This window comes from Podarcis filfolensis, assembly GCF_964270895.1.
Source record: "Podarcis filfolensis genome assembly, chromosome: 1".
NCBI classification, from domain to species: Eukaryota; Metazoa; Chordata; class Lepidosauria; order Squamata; family Lacertidae; genus Podarcis; species Podarcis filfolensis.
This window is the reverse complement of record NC_139604.1, coordinates 56247968-56267335: the sequence shown is the minus strand read 5'-3', so window position 1 is coordinate 56267335 and position 19368 is coordinate 56247968. Positions and strand designations below refer to the sequence as shown.

Genomic DNA, 19368 nt, shown 5'->3' with positions numbered 1-19368 from the left:
TGAACTGCCTTTCTGCTCCCGGAGTTCTTCTTGTGCAGTAAACACATTCTTGCCTACTCGCCAGAACCGTTACAATTATAGCTTTGTCAAAATTGGGGGCTTGGAGAGGGATAGAGTGAGGAAAAAGAGAGGGACGCAACCTTACCGGTAGGCAACATTATTAGCATCGGTAAAGGTGCGCAAATGTTGTTTTTTGGGCGTTCAAAATGCTTTTCGTGCATTGTTGCACGAAGTCATTGTTGCAGCAGCAGCGCTGCAAGGTCGGGTAAGTATTATCGGGTAAGTTGCAGATGAGCTGCGTGGTTGCTGCGGCTGAGAGGGGCTTCCCATAGGAGTTCAGAAATAGGCTGGAGAGTTGAACTAGAGGCATTTGGTTCACTCACTCTGAGCTGCTATTCAAGAACAAAATTGTTTACAAAAATTGATATAATTCACAAGGCTGCAGCCCTGGGAATTGTTAGGATGTGGCCTAGACTAGAGTCTTTGGAACAGGGTTCTGGATTTCTTGTCTAATCCCTCCCTTTAAAATTCTCCTTCTTTCTTTCTTTCTTTCTTTCTTTCTTTCTTTCTTTCTTTCTTTCTTTTCCTTTGCTTAAAGGGTAGCTGGGCACACTGTGTACACAACGTATATTCAGTGGCGTAGCGTGGGTTGTCAGCACCCGGGGCAAGGCAAGTAATTTGCGCCCCCTAACCCGTGGATTTGCGCCCCCTAACCCATGGATTTGCCCTAACCCCAGATGTTGCGCCCAGTGCGGCCGGCCCCCCCTGCACCCCCCACGCTACGCCACTGCGTATATTTAAAGCACCTGATCCCCATGCAAAGTATCCTGGGAACGGTGGTTTACCCCTCACAGTTACAACTCCTAGTTCAACTACTATTCCCCAAATTATTTTGGGGGAAGTAATGTGCTTTCAATGTATCGTGTGCATGCAGCCACAGAGCCCATGAGACTTCAGGCACCTGTCATCCTAATATACTCAGAGGCAACTTTACGTCATAGGCGTGTGCCCCAGGCTTCCAGAGTGGTTTTACACTCAATCCCTGTTCACCAGGAACTCTTGGAATTGTGGTTCTCTGAGGGGAATAGGAGTGGTATCGTGGCGCTTTAAATGTATGGTGCGATGAAGAACTTGAGGGGATTGCCTCATGTCATGTGATAATTGCTCAAACCATGGAAAAAGGAAAGAGATTTCCTAGAAATTTAGAGGAGGGAAAAAATGAAGAGTGGGGGGAGAGAAAGCAGAGCAAAAATGGTGAATGATTCAATGCTACTTTTTAAAATTAAAGTTTTTATTTGCAATTTCAACATAACAAAATATCAAAAACATATCATATCCATTATTTCCCCCCTTTCCCTCCTCCCCAATATACCCTCTCTCCCCCCGAGACTTCCTTCAGCTCCTTTCTCTGATTTCTCAACACATTATTCTCTGCATATTATAGAATTGTATAGATCCTTATATTATCTATCTACCGTATTATCTATCTACCATACTATCGATCAATAAATTTGTGTATGTTTATTAAAAGCCTGCCAAGGAGTCCAGTTCATTTTGTTGTTTTTTTAAGTAATTTGTTAAAAGTTCCCATTCTTCTTTAAAGTCATAGTTGTCCTTATCTCGCAGTTTGTATATCAGTTTAGCCAATTCTGCATAGCTCATCTGTTTCTCTTGCCATTGTTCCTTTGTCGGGGTTTCCTCATTCTTCCATCCTTGTGCTACCAAGACTCTTGCCGCTGTTGTAGCATACATGAATAAATTCTTTGTTTTCCATGGCAGGTCTTGTCCTACAATCCCTAACAGAAATGCTTCTGGGTTTTTTTTTACAAATGTCATTTTAAACATTTTCTTCAATTCATTATATATCGTTTCCCAATTTTTTAAAATTTCTCTACATTCCCACCACATATGATAAAAGGTCCCTTCCTTTTCTTGATTCAATGCTACTTAAGGGCTCAAGTGGCGGATAGGACGGCCACTTAAAGATCACCAAAGAAGAGGACAAAATAAGATATATGTTTACAGCTTAGGGGGTAGAGCATGAGACTCTTAATTTCAGGGTTGTGGGCTCAAGCCCCACGTTTGGCAAAAGATTCCTGCATTGCAGTGGGTTGGGCTAGATGACCCTCGTGAGCATCTTCCAAGGGACAATTCTATGATTCTATGATATGTACACATGCTCATTTGTATGAACAGTTGGAGTCAATATTGCCTCTCTTCAAATAAAGAAACTTCTGGTCAGTTATTGTGATGACTGAAGCCATTATGTTCCATGTTCCATGTTTCTGGTACACAAGAATATGGTATGTAAATTTATTGTTTAATGTTTATCTTATGTTACTTAGTTTTACATAAAATTACATTACGTTATGTTTGTTTATATAATCCAGAGTATGCACGGCTGACGAAGCCTGGTTGGGCGAAACAAGGAATTATCCTGGAATCCTTGTCTTATTTTCTGCATGTGCCATACTTTCAAGTTTTTCATCTGATACCTACTTACAAGGAATGCTAGAATTCTCAAAAGCATCGACACGTGGAACACTACAAGATTGAAATAAGCATTACACATTCTTATATTGCTAATATAAGAACTGAATAGACTATATCTCCTGATCAATCCACTGGACTTTAATCTCTCAGAATATGTTCCGCTCATATGATAATTTGGCCTATGGAATTACATATTGTGACATGATATGTTGAATTGTTTTTTGAAATAGAAGTTATACTGTTACATACAGCCTGTTACGTCGTGTGTGTCGTTACCAGAGGCAAAATCTAGCAATAATTATTAAAGTTTAAAAAGAAATATAATTCATCTGTTTAATGGAAGCACATCCTAACTACACTTATTAGGGTGTAAGCCCTACAGGAGAAAGTAAGGACTTACTTGGGAGTAAAACATTCCTAGATTTATGCTCTCACATGCTTGCATAGGTGTGCAGGCACCTGCACACAGCCGCATAAATATGGTAGATAGTGCAACAAAAGAGGAGAGTTGGAAAGGAATAGTCATTAAGAGGGAAGTCAGGGTTAAATTTAGCGATTTCGTAAGAAATGTACAAAAAGGAGTTGGAAGGGAGAGAGACGGGAAGTGAAACAATAAGCAAGTTTCTGATCCTCATTCTGAAAAAGACCCAAGCCGTTGAACTTGCTAAATGTGTTTCCCAGAATCCTTTGCAACGTTCTTTAAATCCGCTGTTACTGTGTTCCTCTTGTGGCTGCTAATTCCGATGGTTTGCCCTTGATTTGTGGCCTTCTTTCTGCTACAACCTTTTCCCCAATATCCATTATGCACCGGGATACAGGTGTCAGGACATGGACGTAGCCAGGGAAGGCCCCCTAAATCAAGTAAATAAATGAAAATACTTAAATGGCCAATTGCCTGCTCTCCACCCCCCTCCCCCCATATATCCATGTGTCAGGAGAAGGAAAAGGAGGACTATTTTGCCAAACAGCTGTTCTCTCTGCTGGATTACTGAGTTCACATTGCAGACTTGATTCTTGCAAAACTGTCCCATGCGGAAGTGAAGGGTTTCAAATCACTTGCTTTCCTTTGCACTTCTTTTCTTAGAAATCATTAGCTGTAATTCAGATGGTGAAATTTACAGAAGAAACCACAAGAAAGGAGAAGATGGTTGCTTCTTCCCAGTATTTAGTGATGGGGGGAAAAGTTTGTTACTGAACAAACAATGAATTTTTTTCTGGTTCATGTTGAGTGCCTCTTCGGATGACCTGTTTGTTGAGCATTTGTACTGATTTATTTTTCTTTATTTTATTTAACAAGATTGTTGATTGCCCAAATAAACAAGAAAATCTATGCTGTAGAAAAACACCCCTCTAAGCAGTTTGCTTGCATAAAGATAAGGCAGAGGCTAAAGTGGAAACATAAATATATTAGGCACCAGGTGAAAATATTTCGCTTTAGCCAAGCATTCAGCCATTAAATAATCTATGGCCTATTAAATGCAGGGGGAGCGGGCCTGTTATTATTATGCTGTATATTATTATGCTGAGTAAGTTATATTCTTTTTTAAAAAATCTTTTTTATTGAGTTTTACATTGCAAATTTAAATTCAAACAATAAACACCACCATCATTTAGGATTCCCTGAATCCCTTGTCTCCCCTCCACCCGTCCATGGTTTCCATTTCCCACCTTTTTCCACTGCTTCACTAATTTTCTCTATTTTTCTTATTTAAAACACCTTTACCTTAGTTTTAGTACATTACAAACGTTACTCGAATCCTACCAAAGTTTTTAGATGTTTACAGTGTTCTCTTATGTACAATATAAAATTTTCCCATTCCTTTTTAAAGTTCTTCTCTTTCTGGTTTCTGATTTTCCCGTTCAATTTCACCATTTCGGCGTAGTCCATCATTTTCATCAGCCATTCATCTCTGGTCGGGACTTTATTTTCTTTCCATTTCAGGGCCAGTAGTATCTGCGCTGCTGTTGTCGCATATATAAATAATCGTCTCTGCTCATTTGGTATCTCCGCACCTAAAATTCCTAGTAAAAATTCCTCTGGTTTTTCCACAAATGTTGTTTTAAACATTTTCACCCAACTCATTATATATCATTTCCCAGAATACATTTGTTATATTGCGTGTCCACCATATGTAGTAGAATGTGCCTTCCTTCTCCTTACATTTCCAATATACAGTTGAAGCAGTTCTATACATCTTAGCTAATTTTCTAGGTGTTAAATAGCACCGACATATCATTTTCATATAGTTCTCCTTCAACACACAGCATGCTGTAAATTTTAAGTCATCCCTCCATAACTTTTCCTGAGATGAAAATTGGATCTTGTGCCCAATATCTTGTGCCCATTATATCATTACTGATTTAACTTCTTCACCCTTAGTATGCTACCCTAGTAACAATTTATATATTTTAGAAAGTAACTTCATATTATTTTCCAATAATTTTTTTTCAAACCTTGAACTTTCCTAACTAAATCCATTTTTCTTATCCATTTTAAACACATCATTTAATTGGTGATATTGCAACCAGTCTGTTACTGTCTTATGTCCTCAAAGCTTTTCAATTTCATTTGTTGTTCTACTTCCATGAGCAATTCTTTATAGGTTGCCCATTCACTTTTTGCATTAGTCTTTTTTCAAGGATCTCACTTCCAATGGGGAAAGCCACCATGGTGTCTTCTGCTCTAACAGGTTTTTTATATTTTTCCCACACACCATAAATTGATAGTCTTACCAAGTGCTTAAAAAACCCTTTATGTACTTTTGTCTTCTCATACCATAAATACATGCTGAGTAAGTTATATTCTTAATGTTGTACACTGCCCTGGGATATTTGGATGATGGGATATTAACAACAACAACAATAACAACAGTAAAATTTTATTTTATTAAGATTTTGAGGTGGATGATGCACACCCTACAACATGTTTGAGCCTTTAAAATACAGGAATTGCTGTGTACATGGACCCTGGTGAAGGATAGACACCTGGTGACTTGGAGGTTCATTTACCAAGGGCTTTCTATGTCTTCCCCCACCAGCATGGACCTCTCCCCATTCCATAGATCTCTCTCTTATTAAGCACCTCAGCTTTTTTTCTCTCTCATCAGCTGCTAACCCAGACAACTGGTTCCCTAACACACACACCTGATCTTCCTCCCCACCATGGGCAGAGGTTTCAACAGACACCGATGTGCTTTGGCTGCTGGCCCAATTCTATTTAGAAAACTTATACCCTTCCCTTCAGTGTACTATTATTCCATGCCCAAGCCAAGAGACAAGCAAATGTAGGTGGCCAGCTGTGGAGGTGCAGTGCAATGTTTTTCTGCTTGTATTGACAGCCGGTTCCCTGATGTTTCAAGAGCAAACTGCTCCCCCCCCACTCCCTGGGAAGTGGCGAGTGATCCCAATTTGTCTGCAACATGGAACTGCTCTTCATTCAAACGGGGACATAAGGCTCTGCTTAACTAGCTGTGAACTGCAGATAATCTTTTGCAGTTATAGATTGGGATTAATTCACTGGTTCTGCTATAAGCTGCACAGCAGCATTGGGTTAAGCTTGGAATTTCTGCTATGCTCATTTCCCATCTGTAATTACAATAAATGTTTTAACGAACAAGATGAGAATAGAGAACGTGTGTGGCATCTCTCTACCTGTCAGTATGGACAATACTGAGCTAGATGGACCAGTGGCCTTTTTTGTAGAAGGCAGCTTCCTAGGTTTCTTATATTTCTCCTCTCCAAGTAGGAGCCACATTCTGTGGCAAGAGGATTTGGGTCCACCAGATGATAATGGTAGTAGCTAAGGAAGGCCTAGCTATGTGGAAAGTATCACCATCTATTTTCAGTCACTAAGGTGGAATCTACACACATATAAAAAACACTGTGGAAATGTATTTTTAGAAAATGTTTTGGAAAATATGTTGAATTTGGCATAGCTCACTGTCACCATCTAGTGTCACATTTGTATATTGCACTTTACAACACACTTAAAACATTTTATATGCAGCTGTATAGCTGAGTCCTAGGTGACAGACTGATAGCTCTTTTTCAATCCAGGTGGAGGCAGGAGCTTCCTGCTCTGGTTTAAGAGAGACAAATAAAGTTCTTGTCTAGTTTCCTGACTGGTGTGCCCTCTACTCATTTCAAGACACCAGTGGCTATTTTATTTACAGTAGTAGAAAAAGCAGCACCAAGTGCCAGCTTTAGACAAAATGTGTGGGTCTTTTCCATGACGGAAAGAAGCTACAGCAGACACTGTTTCCCTCGGCTTTGAAGAGAGAACTTCTGCACCGCTCTCCCCGCAGGTTCTTTGAAGCCTAAACTTGGGGTGACACAGGAGACCTGTGGATATTAATGAATATTACAGGAGAGTCATGAATATTCTCCTGACATTTTATATGATTTAGGGTAGATGTTATAGGATGAAAGAAGGAGAGCTTGGAATCTTGGTCTTGAGTTGGACAGGAGTTTTGAAAGGTGGTTTCAACACTGGGGAGAGACGGAGTGAAAACAACAACAACAACAACATTGGGGACAGACCGTTTGGAAGAAGGAGTTGGAGTTGGAGGTAGATTATGGAGAGACAAGGTGGCAGGGTTATAGTTTGATAGAGTAGGGTCAACATTGCTGTTAGTCTTTGTTCTATATAATTAAAGTAACCAATGAGAAAGTACAAAACTGAAACCATACTGAATTATCATAAAACCTTTTATTCATTTGGCTTCAACAAATGGATGTCTCATTCACACATTCGCTTGACTGCCTACGCTAGAGGAGGGAAACATTCAAATACTTGGTATCTGGGGTGGCAGCGGAAATTTTAAAAAGAGTCTGGAAATACCTATCAGAGACCCAGCTCAAGGCAGTACAACTTACAGGGAGGGAGGGAGGGAGAGAGAGAAGATGATGCCCAAGGACCATATAGCTGAAGGATGGGTGGCATGGCAAGCGAGTTGGAAAATGGCCCATGAGTGTCCACCTTTCCCAATGCCTAATAGGTCTCTTCTGTCCCATGATGGCTTTGTCTCGTTCTTTCTCAGGTGCTACAAATCTGTGGATGTGGCTATGAGGAAATAGGGCAGGAGGAGACAAATGGTCCATGGAGGGTGGGCAGGGAAGTATTGAGAAGTAGAGCACTAGATGGTGCCTAACATACAGCATCACCACAAACATTATCAGTTTGGTCTCCTGCTAGTTTCTGCTGTCTCTTAAATTAATAAGGATACCAGAGAGTGGTTCTTCATTCTCTAATCCAAAGTTGTGGCCTGTGGCCCACTAAGATGTTGCTGGACTACAGCACCCATCGTCCTGAGCATTGGCCATGCTGGGTGGGGCGGATGAGAACTGGGGTCCAACAACATCTTGAGGGCCACAGATTCCACATCCCTGGTCTTCTGCGTACTTTGTGGAAAGCTGAGCAACGTCACTGACATTCATTTGGGTGCTATGAATCTTCCAATGACTTTCTTGAAGGCTGCCTTCACATCTTTGTTGCGCAAGCTGTAAATGAAGGGGTTGACCAGGGGGTTGACCACGGTGTAGAAAAGAGCATTTGCCTTGTCTGCATTTGGAGTGTGTTGTGAGCTTGGTCGGGAATACATGAGGAGGATGGAGCCATAGTAGAGGGAGACAGAGAGTAGGTGGGCAGAGCAAGTGGAGAAGGCCTTGCGCCGTCCTGCAGCTGAGCGGATGCGTATGATGGCTGTCACAATGCCTGCGTAGCAGCCCAGGATGAGGGCAGTGGTTGCCAGCACATTGCAACCAATGACTGCAGCCAATATGAGTTCATAGACCCGGGTATCATCACAGGCCATCTTCACGAGTGGTGGCGCATCACAAAAGTAGTGGTTGATAATGTTGCTCCCACAAAAGCTTAGCCGGAAAGTGTTTCCTGTATGTACAATAGCATTAGCAAAGCCAGCTACATAAGAGCCAATGACCAACTGGGTGCAGAGCTTCTTAGGCATAGCAGTGGTATAGAGAAGTGGTTTGCAGATGGCCACATAGCGGTCATAGGCCATGGCAGCTAGCAGGAAACATTCACTGTAGGCCAAGCCAGCTGAGAAGAAGAACTGAGCTGCACAGCCTGCCAGGCTCATGCCGTTGTTCTCAGACACACAGTCGTACAGGATCCGGGGAGTGTAGACGGAGGAGTACCAGATATCCAGGAAGGAAAGGCTGCCCACAAAGAAATACATGGGTGTGTGCAAGCGGGAATCTAGGTAGATCAGTGTGATGAGACCCAGGTTTCCAGTCAATGTGAGAGTGTACGAGACCAGGAACAGAACAAAGAAGAGGATCCTCAGGAGTGGATCTGTTGTGAAACCCATCAAGATGAAGTTGGTAAGATGTGTGCGGTTGCCTTCAGTTTCCATCATCACCATGGATCTCACCAGTTGATGTAGGGAAGAGGCATGCTGTCATTCCCCTCAATGGTATTATATAGAGCACACCTGTGATTTGGAGGGATGGATTTATTAAAACGACATACAAAATGTAATATGTACCTTTTAAAATATATACTGCAGGAAACACCGGAGTATTGGCCAAAGTCAGATTAGTAGAATGGAATTCACCTCCAACTCTGATTAAATAGTATATTGCAGCCTTCCAATTCCTTCTTAATACTGCCCATCTCTAAATAACTGAGTGTAGAATATTCCCACCCACCCTCCAGTTGAAAGATTGTATTAGAAAATGTAAAACTCTTCAAAAGTGTTTTTCCTGGGAAATCAGAAAAAGTTTACTGTGGTGTAACTGTCCAGAGTATGGTTTATAAAAGAAATGCCACAAGAGGAATTACTGCAACTCAGCACCAGAGAGCATACTCAGGCAAGGAATTGACATAACTATGTGTAAACAAATAATTCTACACGCCTTATCAAGAAATAGTTTAACCGGCAGCATATGGCTGTGTACACACAATACCGTTAAAGCATATCTGAAACACATTCTCCGCCTGAAAGAATTCTAGCCACTACAGTCTGTTGAGGGTTGCTGGCAAGTGTAACTGTGAGGGGTAAACTAAAATGCACATAATTCTTTGAGGGAAAGAATGTGCTTTGGATATGCTTTAAAGGTTGAGTGTGTTCACAGCCGTCAGGGACTCCTTGGTCACAGAGGACTGATAGGAGGCACCAGTTGGGGAACCTCCAAGGGAAGACGGCTGAGAGGCCAGGGATCAGTGGGAGGAGGACAATGAGTGGTCAGAGGGAGAAGAGGGAGAAGACTAGGAAGAGGAGGTGTCAGAAGCTCAAGAGCTAACAGGGTTTAGTGAGAAGGGAGAGTCTGTGGAACAGAGAAGTCCAGAGTCAAAAGCTGAAACAGAAGCAGAAGAGGAGGGAGGCAAAGAGGTCCTCTATCGCCTATTCATGATGATTTGCTCTCAGGGCAGTTGTACACAATCCTGTTTTCAACGCAGTTTGCATCTTCATGGGATGGCCACACTACTTTATTCCGAACTTAAAAATGGAATGTGTAATGCTGGTGGTCAACAAAAGAGGTTTAAAAACCATCTCAAGGCAAATCATAAAAAATGTAGTATAAACACCAACAATTGGGAAACATTTGCCTGCAAGTGCTCCAATTGGAGAACAGCCTTTTCCAAAGGTGTCATGGGTTTTGAAGGCACTCGAACTCAGGACGCAAGGGAGAAACGTGCTAAGAGGAAGGCACCCTTGGCAAATCTACACCGTGATCAACTCCCGCCCAGAAACCAATGTTCCCACTGTGGAAGGACGTGTGGATCCAAAATTGGCCTCCACAGTCACCTACGGACTCACTGTTAAAACTATGTTTATGGAAGACAATCTTACTCGGCTACGAGTGATTGCCAAAGAAGAAGACTTCACTTCCTGTCAGTGCATATCCCATAATAATTTCCTGCTGAAATTCTTTTTATACCCCATATGTTCTGTTTTATTATTTCCCTACCTTTGTTGTGCTAAAGCTTCTCTGGACAGCAGTAGTGCTGGGGAAGCATTGCAAAACAGCTGATAAAACAGAATAAATCAATTTGCAGTTCTGAGCCATTTAAGGGTTTAGAGGGTTTTTTTTAGAAAAGCATTTTGATTTAGTTCCAGAAACAAATTAGCAACCACTGCAGGATTGGTTTGATATGCTCATACCCCCTTGCCCAGGTGAGCAACCTGACTGCTGAATTCTGTACCGGCTGAAGTTTTCAATCCTTCTTCAGAGGCAGCCTTACGTATAATGCATTGCAGCAATCTAACCTAGGGGATACCAGGGCACAGATGACAGAATTTAGGCTATCCCTGCCCAGAATTAGTAATTCACCTGGCTATATAAAGCCATTAAATAGCTCTTGTACAAAAAGAAACATGTCATTTGAACCCATGAAATCACTTAGTGATTTTACAGCTGCTTCAGGAGCTAACTGCATTGGATTAAGTTGGAAATTAGGTTGTTTGAATGTCAAAGTTTGCTTTGTTTTTGCAGGGACAAAAATGTGAATCAAAATATTTTGGTCTTCCATGGGGCAGACTGAAATCCTTTTTTTGGTTTTCAGCTATTTCTGTAAACTTACATGCTTTATTATAACCTATAGCCAGAACTCATGAAGGATTAGGGTTATGATGAAAGTCATATATTTTAAGTTCTTGGAAAAAAGTACTCTTGAGAAGAGAAACAGTTTTACTGCTGGTCGGTTGGGCTTCTGATAAGGCAAGAACAGGAAATGAGTGTGCAGGCACTGGGGATGGGGGGGACGGGATGGACTTCTCAGTTTCTCATCTTTCTAATTTTAAGCTCAGTTCTCCACACTTCGATGTTGGTTTGTGATTTTAAAAACCCATCATTAAAATTCACCAGCATCTTAGGGCAAGTTTTACCTACTATAGATTTGTATGTAATTTTGCCTCCTATATATATATATATATAACATAAGTGTGCTAGGGAGGATTATTTTGCCAAATATATATATATATATATATATATATATGGCAAAATAATCCTCCCTAGCACACTTATGTTACTTTCACCAGTATACACATTCTTATGCACACTTTGGCACATGCTTTTGTGTATACATTTCCTGAATGCACATGGGAATGTGGTGCAAGAAAAGTGGTCTGCTGCCCAGATGGGAAGTTTAAGCTGAGCAAAGAGTAGCATGGAAACCAACTATGGGGACATCAGTATGGTCTACACCAGCAAGAAGCAGACTTACCTGTATGAAGCTCGGTGAGTTTTCCTGTTGCCTGCAAAAGGTGGCTTATATTGAAATGTTCCCCTTGCTCCAGCCAAGCTAAAGTGACCGCAGTTCTTCCCCAAGAGTCTCCCCAAGTCAGGATAACTCAATAAGCTCCCTATAGAAACAATTAGAATGTTTGCTTCTTCTGGATGATTTGATATGGGAATAAGGACGCAAAATTATTTTCTCTCTCTCCTGCTCACTAGAGAATTTACACCAAAAGGGAAGAAAACACCACAAACATAACAAAGAACTTGGTTTGTGAGTTCTCCATGTAGGGCTGCCATATTTCAAAAAGTGAAAATCCGGGCACTTTTACAGAATTCCGGCTATGTGTGGGAAATTCTGGACATTTCTGTCCGGTCGGATTTTTTTAATGTGGCAAATGTCTGGGGTTTTTTCTTTACAGTAACCCAAGAAAAGTTTTCTAGTGCATTAGGCTCAAATCTAAGGTACCTGGCTAAGCTAGTCTGCAGCAGAGAATTGCAACAGAGAACCTGTTTCTCAGTTCCACACAGTGGAAGTGAGGAACAGGTTTAAGGATTTAGATTTGCTGGACAGAGTGCCTGAAGAACTATGGATGGAGGCTCGCAACATTATACAGGAGGCAGCAACGAAAACCATCCCAATGAAAAGGAAATGCAAGAAAGCAAAGTGGCTGTCCAACGAGGCCTTACAAATAGCGGGGGAGAGAAGGCAAGCAAAATGCGAGGGAGATAGTGAAAGATACAGGAAATTGAATGCAGATTTCCAAAAAATAGCAAGGAGAGACAAGAAGGCTTTCTTAAACGAGCAATGCAAAGAAATAGAGGAAAACAACAGAATGGGGAGAACCAGAGATCTGTTCAAGAAAATTGGAGATATGAAAGGAACATTTCGTACAAAGATTACCATAATAAAGGACAAAAGTGATAAGGACCTAACAGAAGCAGAAGACATCAAGAAGAGGTGGCAAGAATACACAGAGGAATTATACCAGAAAGATATGGATGGCTTGCACACCTCAGGTAGTGTGGTTGCTGACCTTGAGCCAGACATCCTGGAGCGTGAAGTCAAATGGGCCTTAGAAAGCACTGCAAATAACAAGGCCAGTGGAAGTGATGGTATTCCAGCTGAACTATTTAAAATTTTAAAAGATGATGCTGTTAAGGTGCTACACTCAATATGCCAGCAAATTTGGAAAACTCAGCAGTGGCCAGAGGATTGGAGAAGATCAGTCTACATCCCAATCCCAAAGAAGGGCAGTGCCAAAGAATGCTCCAACTACCACACAATTGCACTCATTTCACACACTAGCAAGGTTATGCTTAAAATTCTACAAGGTAGGCTCAAGCAGTATGTGGACCGAGAACTCCCAGAAGTGCAAGCTGGATTTCGAAGGGGCAGAGGAACCAGAGACCAAATTGCAAACATGCGCTGGATTATGGAGAAAGCTAGAGAGTTCCAAAAAGACTTCTGCTTCATTGACTATGCAAAAGCCTTTGACTGTGTTGACCACAGCAAACTATGGCAAGTTCTTAAAGAAATGGGAGTGCCTGATCACCTCATCTGTCTCCTGAGAAATCTCTATGTGGGACAAGAAGCTACAGTTAGAACTGGATATGGAACAACTGACTGGTTCAAAATTGGGAAAGGAGTACGACAAGGCTGTATATTGTCTCCCTGCTTATTTAACTTACAGTGGTGCCCCGCAAGACAAATGCCTCGCAAAACGAAAAACACACAAGACGAAAGGGTTTTTCGGTTTTTGCGTCACTTCGCAAGACAATTTTCCCTATGGGCTTGCTTCGCAAGACGAAAACGTCTTGCGAGTTTGTTCGCTTTTTTCCTAATGCCGCTTGAAGAGGTGCAGTTGCAACGGACCGTGCTTCGCAAGACGAAAAACATCGCAAGACGAAAAGACTCGCGGAACGAATTAATTTCGTCTTGCGAGGCACCACTGTATATGCAGAATTCATCATGCGAAAGGCTGGGCTGGATGAATCCCTAGCCGGAATTAAGATTGCCGGAAGAAATATCAACAACCTCAGATATGCAGATGACACAACACTGATGGCAGAAAGTGAGGAGGAATTAAAGAACCTTTTAATGAGGGTGAAAGAGGAGAGCACAAAATATGGTTTGAAGCTCAACATCAAATAAACGAAGATCATGGCCACTGGTCCCATCACCTCCTGGAAAATAGAAGGGAAAGGAAATGGAGGCAGTGAGAAATTTTACTTTTTTGGGCTCCATGATCACTGCAGATGGTGACAGCAGCCACAAAATTAAAAGACGTCTGCTTCTTGGGAGAAAAGCAATGACAAACCTAGACAACATCTTAAAAAGCAGAGACATCACCTTGCCAACAAAGGTCCGTATAGTTAAAGCTATGGTTTTCCCAGTAGTGATGTACGGAAGTGAGAGCTGGACCATAAAGAATGCTGATCACCGAAGAATTGATGCTTTTGAATTATGGTGCTGGAGGAGACTCTTGAGAGTCCCATGGACTGAAAGAAGATCAAACATGTCCATGCTTAAGGAAATCAGCCCTGAGTGCTCACTGGAAGGACAGATCGTGAAGCTGAGGCTCCAATACTTTGGCCACCTCATGAGAAGAGAAGACTCCCTGGAAAAGACCCTGATTTTGGGAGAGATGGAGGGCACAAGGAGAAGGGGACGACAGAGGACAAGATGGTTGGATAGTGTTCTCGAAGCTACCAGCATGAATTTGACTAAACAGCAGGAGGCAGCGGAAGACAGGAGTGCCTGGCGTGCTCTGGTCCACGGGGTCACGAAGAGTTGGACACGACCAAACGACTAAACAACAACAAGCATCTTAAATTAGCTACATACTGTATAAATCCCTTCTCTTGTGACTAAACTAAAAGGATGCTGGCCCAGCTGCAAGATCTTGGAGAAGGAATCTGGGAGGGCAAGGGTTAACAACACCCTGCCCATAAGAAGAGGCCATATGTACATGTTAATACATTGTTCTGTGCACACTTACGTTCACAGAGATGTGAACACGAGCCCAAATACTTTCATTTGGCAAATGAGGGTGGAATATGTATTATTATTATTATTATTATTATTATTATTATTATTTTGTTGTTGAAAGTTAAGAACATTGTAGGGGTATTTAAAATGAGAGTTGTCATAGCAACCTGTAGTTAAAAGTAGAAGTCAGCAACCATGTCCTCTTTTTTGCTATTCAAAATATGGCAACCCTATGAAATATATATTGTTCTTAATTCATCATTTTGGTTTGTGCGTTCTCCATGTAGGGTTGCAGTTTTTCAAAATGTGAAAATACAGGCAATTTTACAGACGGCCAAATCCCGGCTATGTCTGGGAAATTCTGGACATTTCTGTCCGTTCGGATTTTTTTAATGTGGCAAAATGTCTGGGGTTTTTTGTTTACAGTAGCCCAAGAAAAGTTTTCTAGTGCATTAGACTCAGATCTAAGGCAACCTGGCTAAGCTAGTCTGCAGCAGAGAATTGCAACAGAGCAGCATCTTAAACTACCGTATTTTTCGTCCCATAGGACGCACCGGCCCATAGGACGCACCTAGTTTTTTAGGGGGGAAATAAAGGAAAAATGTTTTTCGTTTATTTCCCCCCCCAAAACCAGGTCGGGGAATCCAAACCAGGTCGGGGAACAGCGGGATGGCGGCGCTGCGCCTCCCCGCTGTTCCTCGAGCTTGTGGGGCTGGCACTGGGGAGAAGCACGCTTCTCCCCAGCGCCAGCCTCCAAACCAGGTCGAGGAACAGCGGGATAGCAGCGCTACGCCTCCCTGCTGCCCCCCGAGCTTGTGGGGCTGCCCGATGTCTGCCCGAAGCGCGGGGCACTCTGCTTTCAGCGCACCCCGTGCTCTGGGAAGCAGGCTGCTATCCGCAGCCTAGGGAGCCCTGCGGGAACTCCCGCGGGCTCCCCAGGCTTGTGGATAGCTTCCTGAAGTTTCAGCGAAAGCCTGCATTCGCCCCATAGGACGCACACAGATTTCCCCTTCATTTTTGGAGGGGAAAAAGTGTGTCCTATAGGGCGAAAAATACGGTAGCTACATACTGTATAAATCCCTTCTCTTGTGACTGAACTAAAAGGATGCTGGCCCAGTGGCAAAATCTTGGACGAGTCTGGGAGGGCAAGGGTTAACAACACACTGCCCATAAGGAGAGCCCATATGTACATGTTTGAAACAGTTTAATACATTGTTCTGTGCACACTTACGTCCACAGAGATGTGAACATGAGCCCAAATACTTTCATTTGGCAAACGAGGGAGCAATAAGTATTATTATTATTATTATTATTATTATTATTATTATTATATTGGTGTTGAAAGTTAAGAACATTGTAGGGAAATTTAAAATGAGAGTCGTCATAGCGATCTGTAGTTAAAAGTAGAAGTCAGCAAACATGTCCTCTTTTTTGCTCTTCAAAATATGGCAACCCTATGAAATATATGTTGTTCTTAAGGGGGCAGCATACACTTAATTCACCATCCACTAAATATGCCACAGGATCCGATATAAGGACTTCTGTATCATGGACCTTAACTTTGGGAAATCTGCTGTACCTGGTTAAAGTGATGTAATGATTATTCACTCTTCCCAGGAGACCATGGGAATTGTAGCTGTAGAGCAAAAGCTGACAGAATATGCCGAATTAGATGGTTTATCAGAAAAAATAAAGAATAAATCAAAACAGGAATTTGTTTCAAAATGGGTTTTCAAAGAATATCTGAAAAATAAATATAGTAGTTTAAATTCTGTTGCAGCATTTGAGGAACTTCAGTAATAGTTGCAAGGTAGATATAAGAAATTAGATTTATTAAGAATAAGTTTAATTATGATAAAAGTGTGTATAGGCAATAAGTAATATGAATTTGAAATATGGAATAGATAGGAGGTTGGGTCTTTAGTGTTAAGACCAATGGATGTTTTATTGTTTGCTAAGAAAATTATGTGTCTATGGTTATTCTTGTGTGTAATTTGGTATTTGTTTTTTCTTCTTGTTGTTGTATCAATAAAAAACTTATTTTTAAAAAAAAAAAAGGATCAAGGAAGAAACAAGAAAGTCTGTATGTATGGTTTTATTCAGTCATTGTGTTGCAAGACAAAGAATCCAGCTCTTAACTCCTTAGTCATGTTGCTCACTCTGAGCTCCTCCCCTTCCTTGCCCAGCAACAGTACTTGGCCCTTTGCTCTTGAATCCTAATTGAAAGTCGAGTCCGTGGGGATGGTGGCGCTTCTATGCTCTCTAAGAACATCTCTGTTGGCCGCTCCTTCTCTTAACACCTCATAATTTGGCAACTCTGATTTCTGCTGTAATTCATTCCTGTCTCTCTTCTCTTGAAACTACTGGGGGGGGGGCAAGCAGTGGAGAAGGAGGGGGCGATCCTCAGCCCTCCTCTTAAGACCTGCCCCTGACATGTAGGTGGGATGCTTAATCCACTAGCCACCTTTTCTATTGCTTCCCCTTGTCCACTACTTTTTTACTCTAATCCATAGGTGGAGAACCTGTGACTTGCCAAGATTTTGCTGGACTACAACCCCCTTCATCCCTGAGCATTGGCCATGCTGGTGGGACTGATGAGCGTTAGAGGCCATCAATATCTGCAGGGCCACCAATTCCCCACCCTTGATAAAAATATGTATTATGTGGGGTGCTGAGCAACGTCACTGACATTCATTTGGGTGCTATGAATCTTCCAAGGACTTTCTTGAAGGCAGCCTTCACATCTTTGTTGCGCAAGCTGTAAATGAAGGGGTTGACCAGGGGGTTGAGCACGGTGTAGAAAAGAGCATTTGCCTTGTCCCCATTTGGAGTGTGCTGCGAGCTTGGTCGGGAATACATGAAGAGGATGGAGCCATAGTAGAGGGAGACAGAGAGTAGGTGGGCAGAGCACGTGGAGAAGGCCTTGCGCCGCCCTGCAGCTGAGCGGATGCGTATGATGGCTGTCACAATGCCTGCATAGCAGCCCAGGATGAGGGCAGTGCTTGGCAGCACAGTGCAAACAATGACTGTGGCCAAGATGAGTTCATAGATCCGGGTATCCTTACAGGCCATTTTCACGAGTGGCTGCACATCACAAAAGTAGTGGTTGATAATGTTGCTCCCACAAAAGCCTAGCTGGAAAGTATTACCTGCATGCACAATACCAACAGCGAAGCCAGCTGCATAAGACCCAACAATCAGCTGGGTGCAGAGTTTCTTGGTCATGGCACTGGAATAGCGGAGTGGCTTGCAAATGGCCACATAGCGGTCATAGGCCATGGTAGCTAGCAGGAAACATTCACTGTGTCCGAAGCTAGCCGAGAAGAAGAACTGAGCTGCACAGCTTGTGTTGGATATGATATTGTTCTCAGACACACAGTCGTACAGGATCCGGGGAGTGTAGACGGAGGAGTACCAGACATCCAGGAAGGAAAGGCTGCCCACAAAGAAATACATGGGTGTGTGCAAGCGGGAATCTAGGTAGATCAGTGTGATAAGACCCAGGTTTCCAGTCAATGTCAGAGTGTACGAGACCAGGAACAGAACAAAGAAGAGGATCCTCAGGAGTGGATCTGTTGTGAAACCCATCAAGATGAAGTTGGTAAGATGTGTGCGGTTGCCTTCTGTTTCCATCATCACCATGGATCTCACCAGTTGATGCAGGGAAGACGAGTAATGCTGTCATTCCCCTCAATGGTATTATATAGAGCACACCTGTGATTTGGAGGGATGGATTTATTAAAACGACATACAAAATGTAATATGTTATTTCCCCCCTTGTTTTACAATAGCAAAAGAAGATAGACTTTTCTTTTTCCATCTGGCAATGTGAAACTCAGCACAAATCAACCACTGCTAAAGTGATCCTGTAAAAGAAGGGTAGCCACTTTCTGCCTCAAATATTGTGGGACCAGAAGCTTTGGTGGTGGGATACAGAGAATAGCTGGGGAAATTGAGGTGAATTGAGAGGACATTTTGCTGAGGCAATGAATCTGAGGAGTAATTTTGGTTTGGTAAGGGCGGTAGCTCTCCACTGTCCTCCAGGGAGGGGAAAGCCAGGATTTATGAGGTAAAATTCCTGACAATGTTCTCCAGTGGGGTCTGGGGAGCTCACTGTATCCTACTATGCCGCTTAAGCCAACTTGAAAGGCGGAATGGGTGAGACCTGGGAGTGTGTCCCTGCCATGGAGGAGCCTCCATCTCTGGCATGATTTGTGGTTAGTTTCTCATTAATTTGGAACATTAGTGTTAATCAAGAGGTGCTCCTGGACCAACATATACTAATGGGCTGCAATCAATCAGCTGCCGAGAGGACTGTGTTTGGCTTTTTGAAGGTATTTGAATGTTTTTTTCTGAAGCTTGAAAATCCTCACAACAGCTGGGAAGGAAGGGGAAGGACAAGGTGTTTTGTGTTTTATATAGTTTTCAAATGGTTTCTTTTCTTGTCCTCTCCTGCAAAAAGAAAGAAATGTGTTTAGCCATGGCTATGTTATTTTGTCTGATACCAAGGAAAAGGGGGGGAGGCTTTGGATTTATGCCCAATGAGGAATTTAACAAGATTTTATTATGCCCTCCCCACTCGATTGAGGTGGAATGGACTTTATTTAAAATTATCTCTGGACTGGACCAAGAATGTGAGGGAACAAGGCTGATTTACAAGAATGAATGGCTGCTGCACAGATCTG

The 19368-nt window shown here is 42.3% G+C and overlaps 2 protein-coding genes and 1 long non-coding RNA gene across 3 annotated transcripts; 1 reads left to right on the top strand and 2 right to left on the bottom strand.

Moving 5' to 3' along the window:
• The first annotated feature begins 15 nt into the window (after positions 1-15).
• On the top strand, positions 16-3361 carry LOC310743964. The gene is made up of 2 exons (XR_014539291.1): positions 16-265; positions 2391-3361. It is a non-coding gene; the product is annotated as an uncharacterized lncRNA (long non-coding RNA).
• A 4444-nt stretch (positions 3362-7805) lies between these two features.
• LOC310767043 (olfactory receptor 9G4-like) lies at positions 7806-8923 on the bottom strand. The gene has a single exon (XM_083623817.1). It carries the CDS (start codon positions 8874-8876, stop codon positions 7926-7928), a length of 951 nt encoding a protein of 316 aa, XP_083479943.1. The 5' UTR covers positions 8877-8923; the 3' UTR covers positions 7806-7925.
• An 8266-nt stretch (positions 8924-17189) lies between these two features.
• Positions 17190-18685, bottom strand: LOC310767031 (olfactory receptor 9G4-like). The gene has a single exon (XM_083623756.1). The coding sequence runs from the start codon at positions 18323-18325 to the stop codon at positions 17375-17377; it is 951 nt and encodes a 316-aa protein (XP_083479882.1). The 5' UTR covers positions 18326-18685; the 3' UTR covers positions 17190-17374.
• Between the last annotated feature and the right edge of the window lie 683 nt (positions 18686-19368).

What these genes read in the sequence shown, in the direction of transcription:
- LOC310767043 (XM_083623817.1), bottom strand. Translation starts at nt 8,876, where the DNA reads ATGGTGATGATGGAAACTGAAGGCAACCGCACACATCTTACCAACTTC.
- LOC310767031 (XM_083623756.1), bottom strand. Translation starts at nt 18,325, where the DNA reads ATGGTGATGATGGAAACAGAAGGCAACCGCACACATCTTACCAACTTC.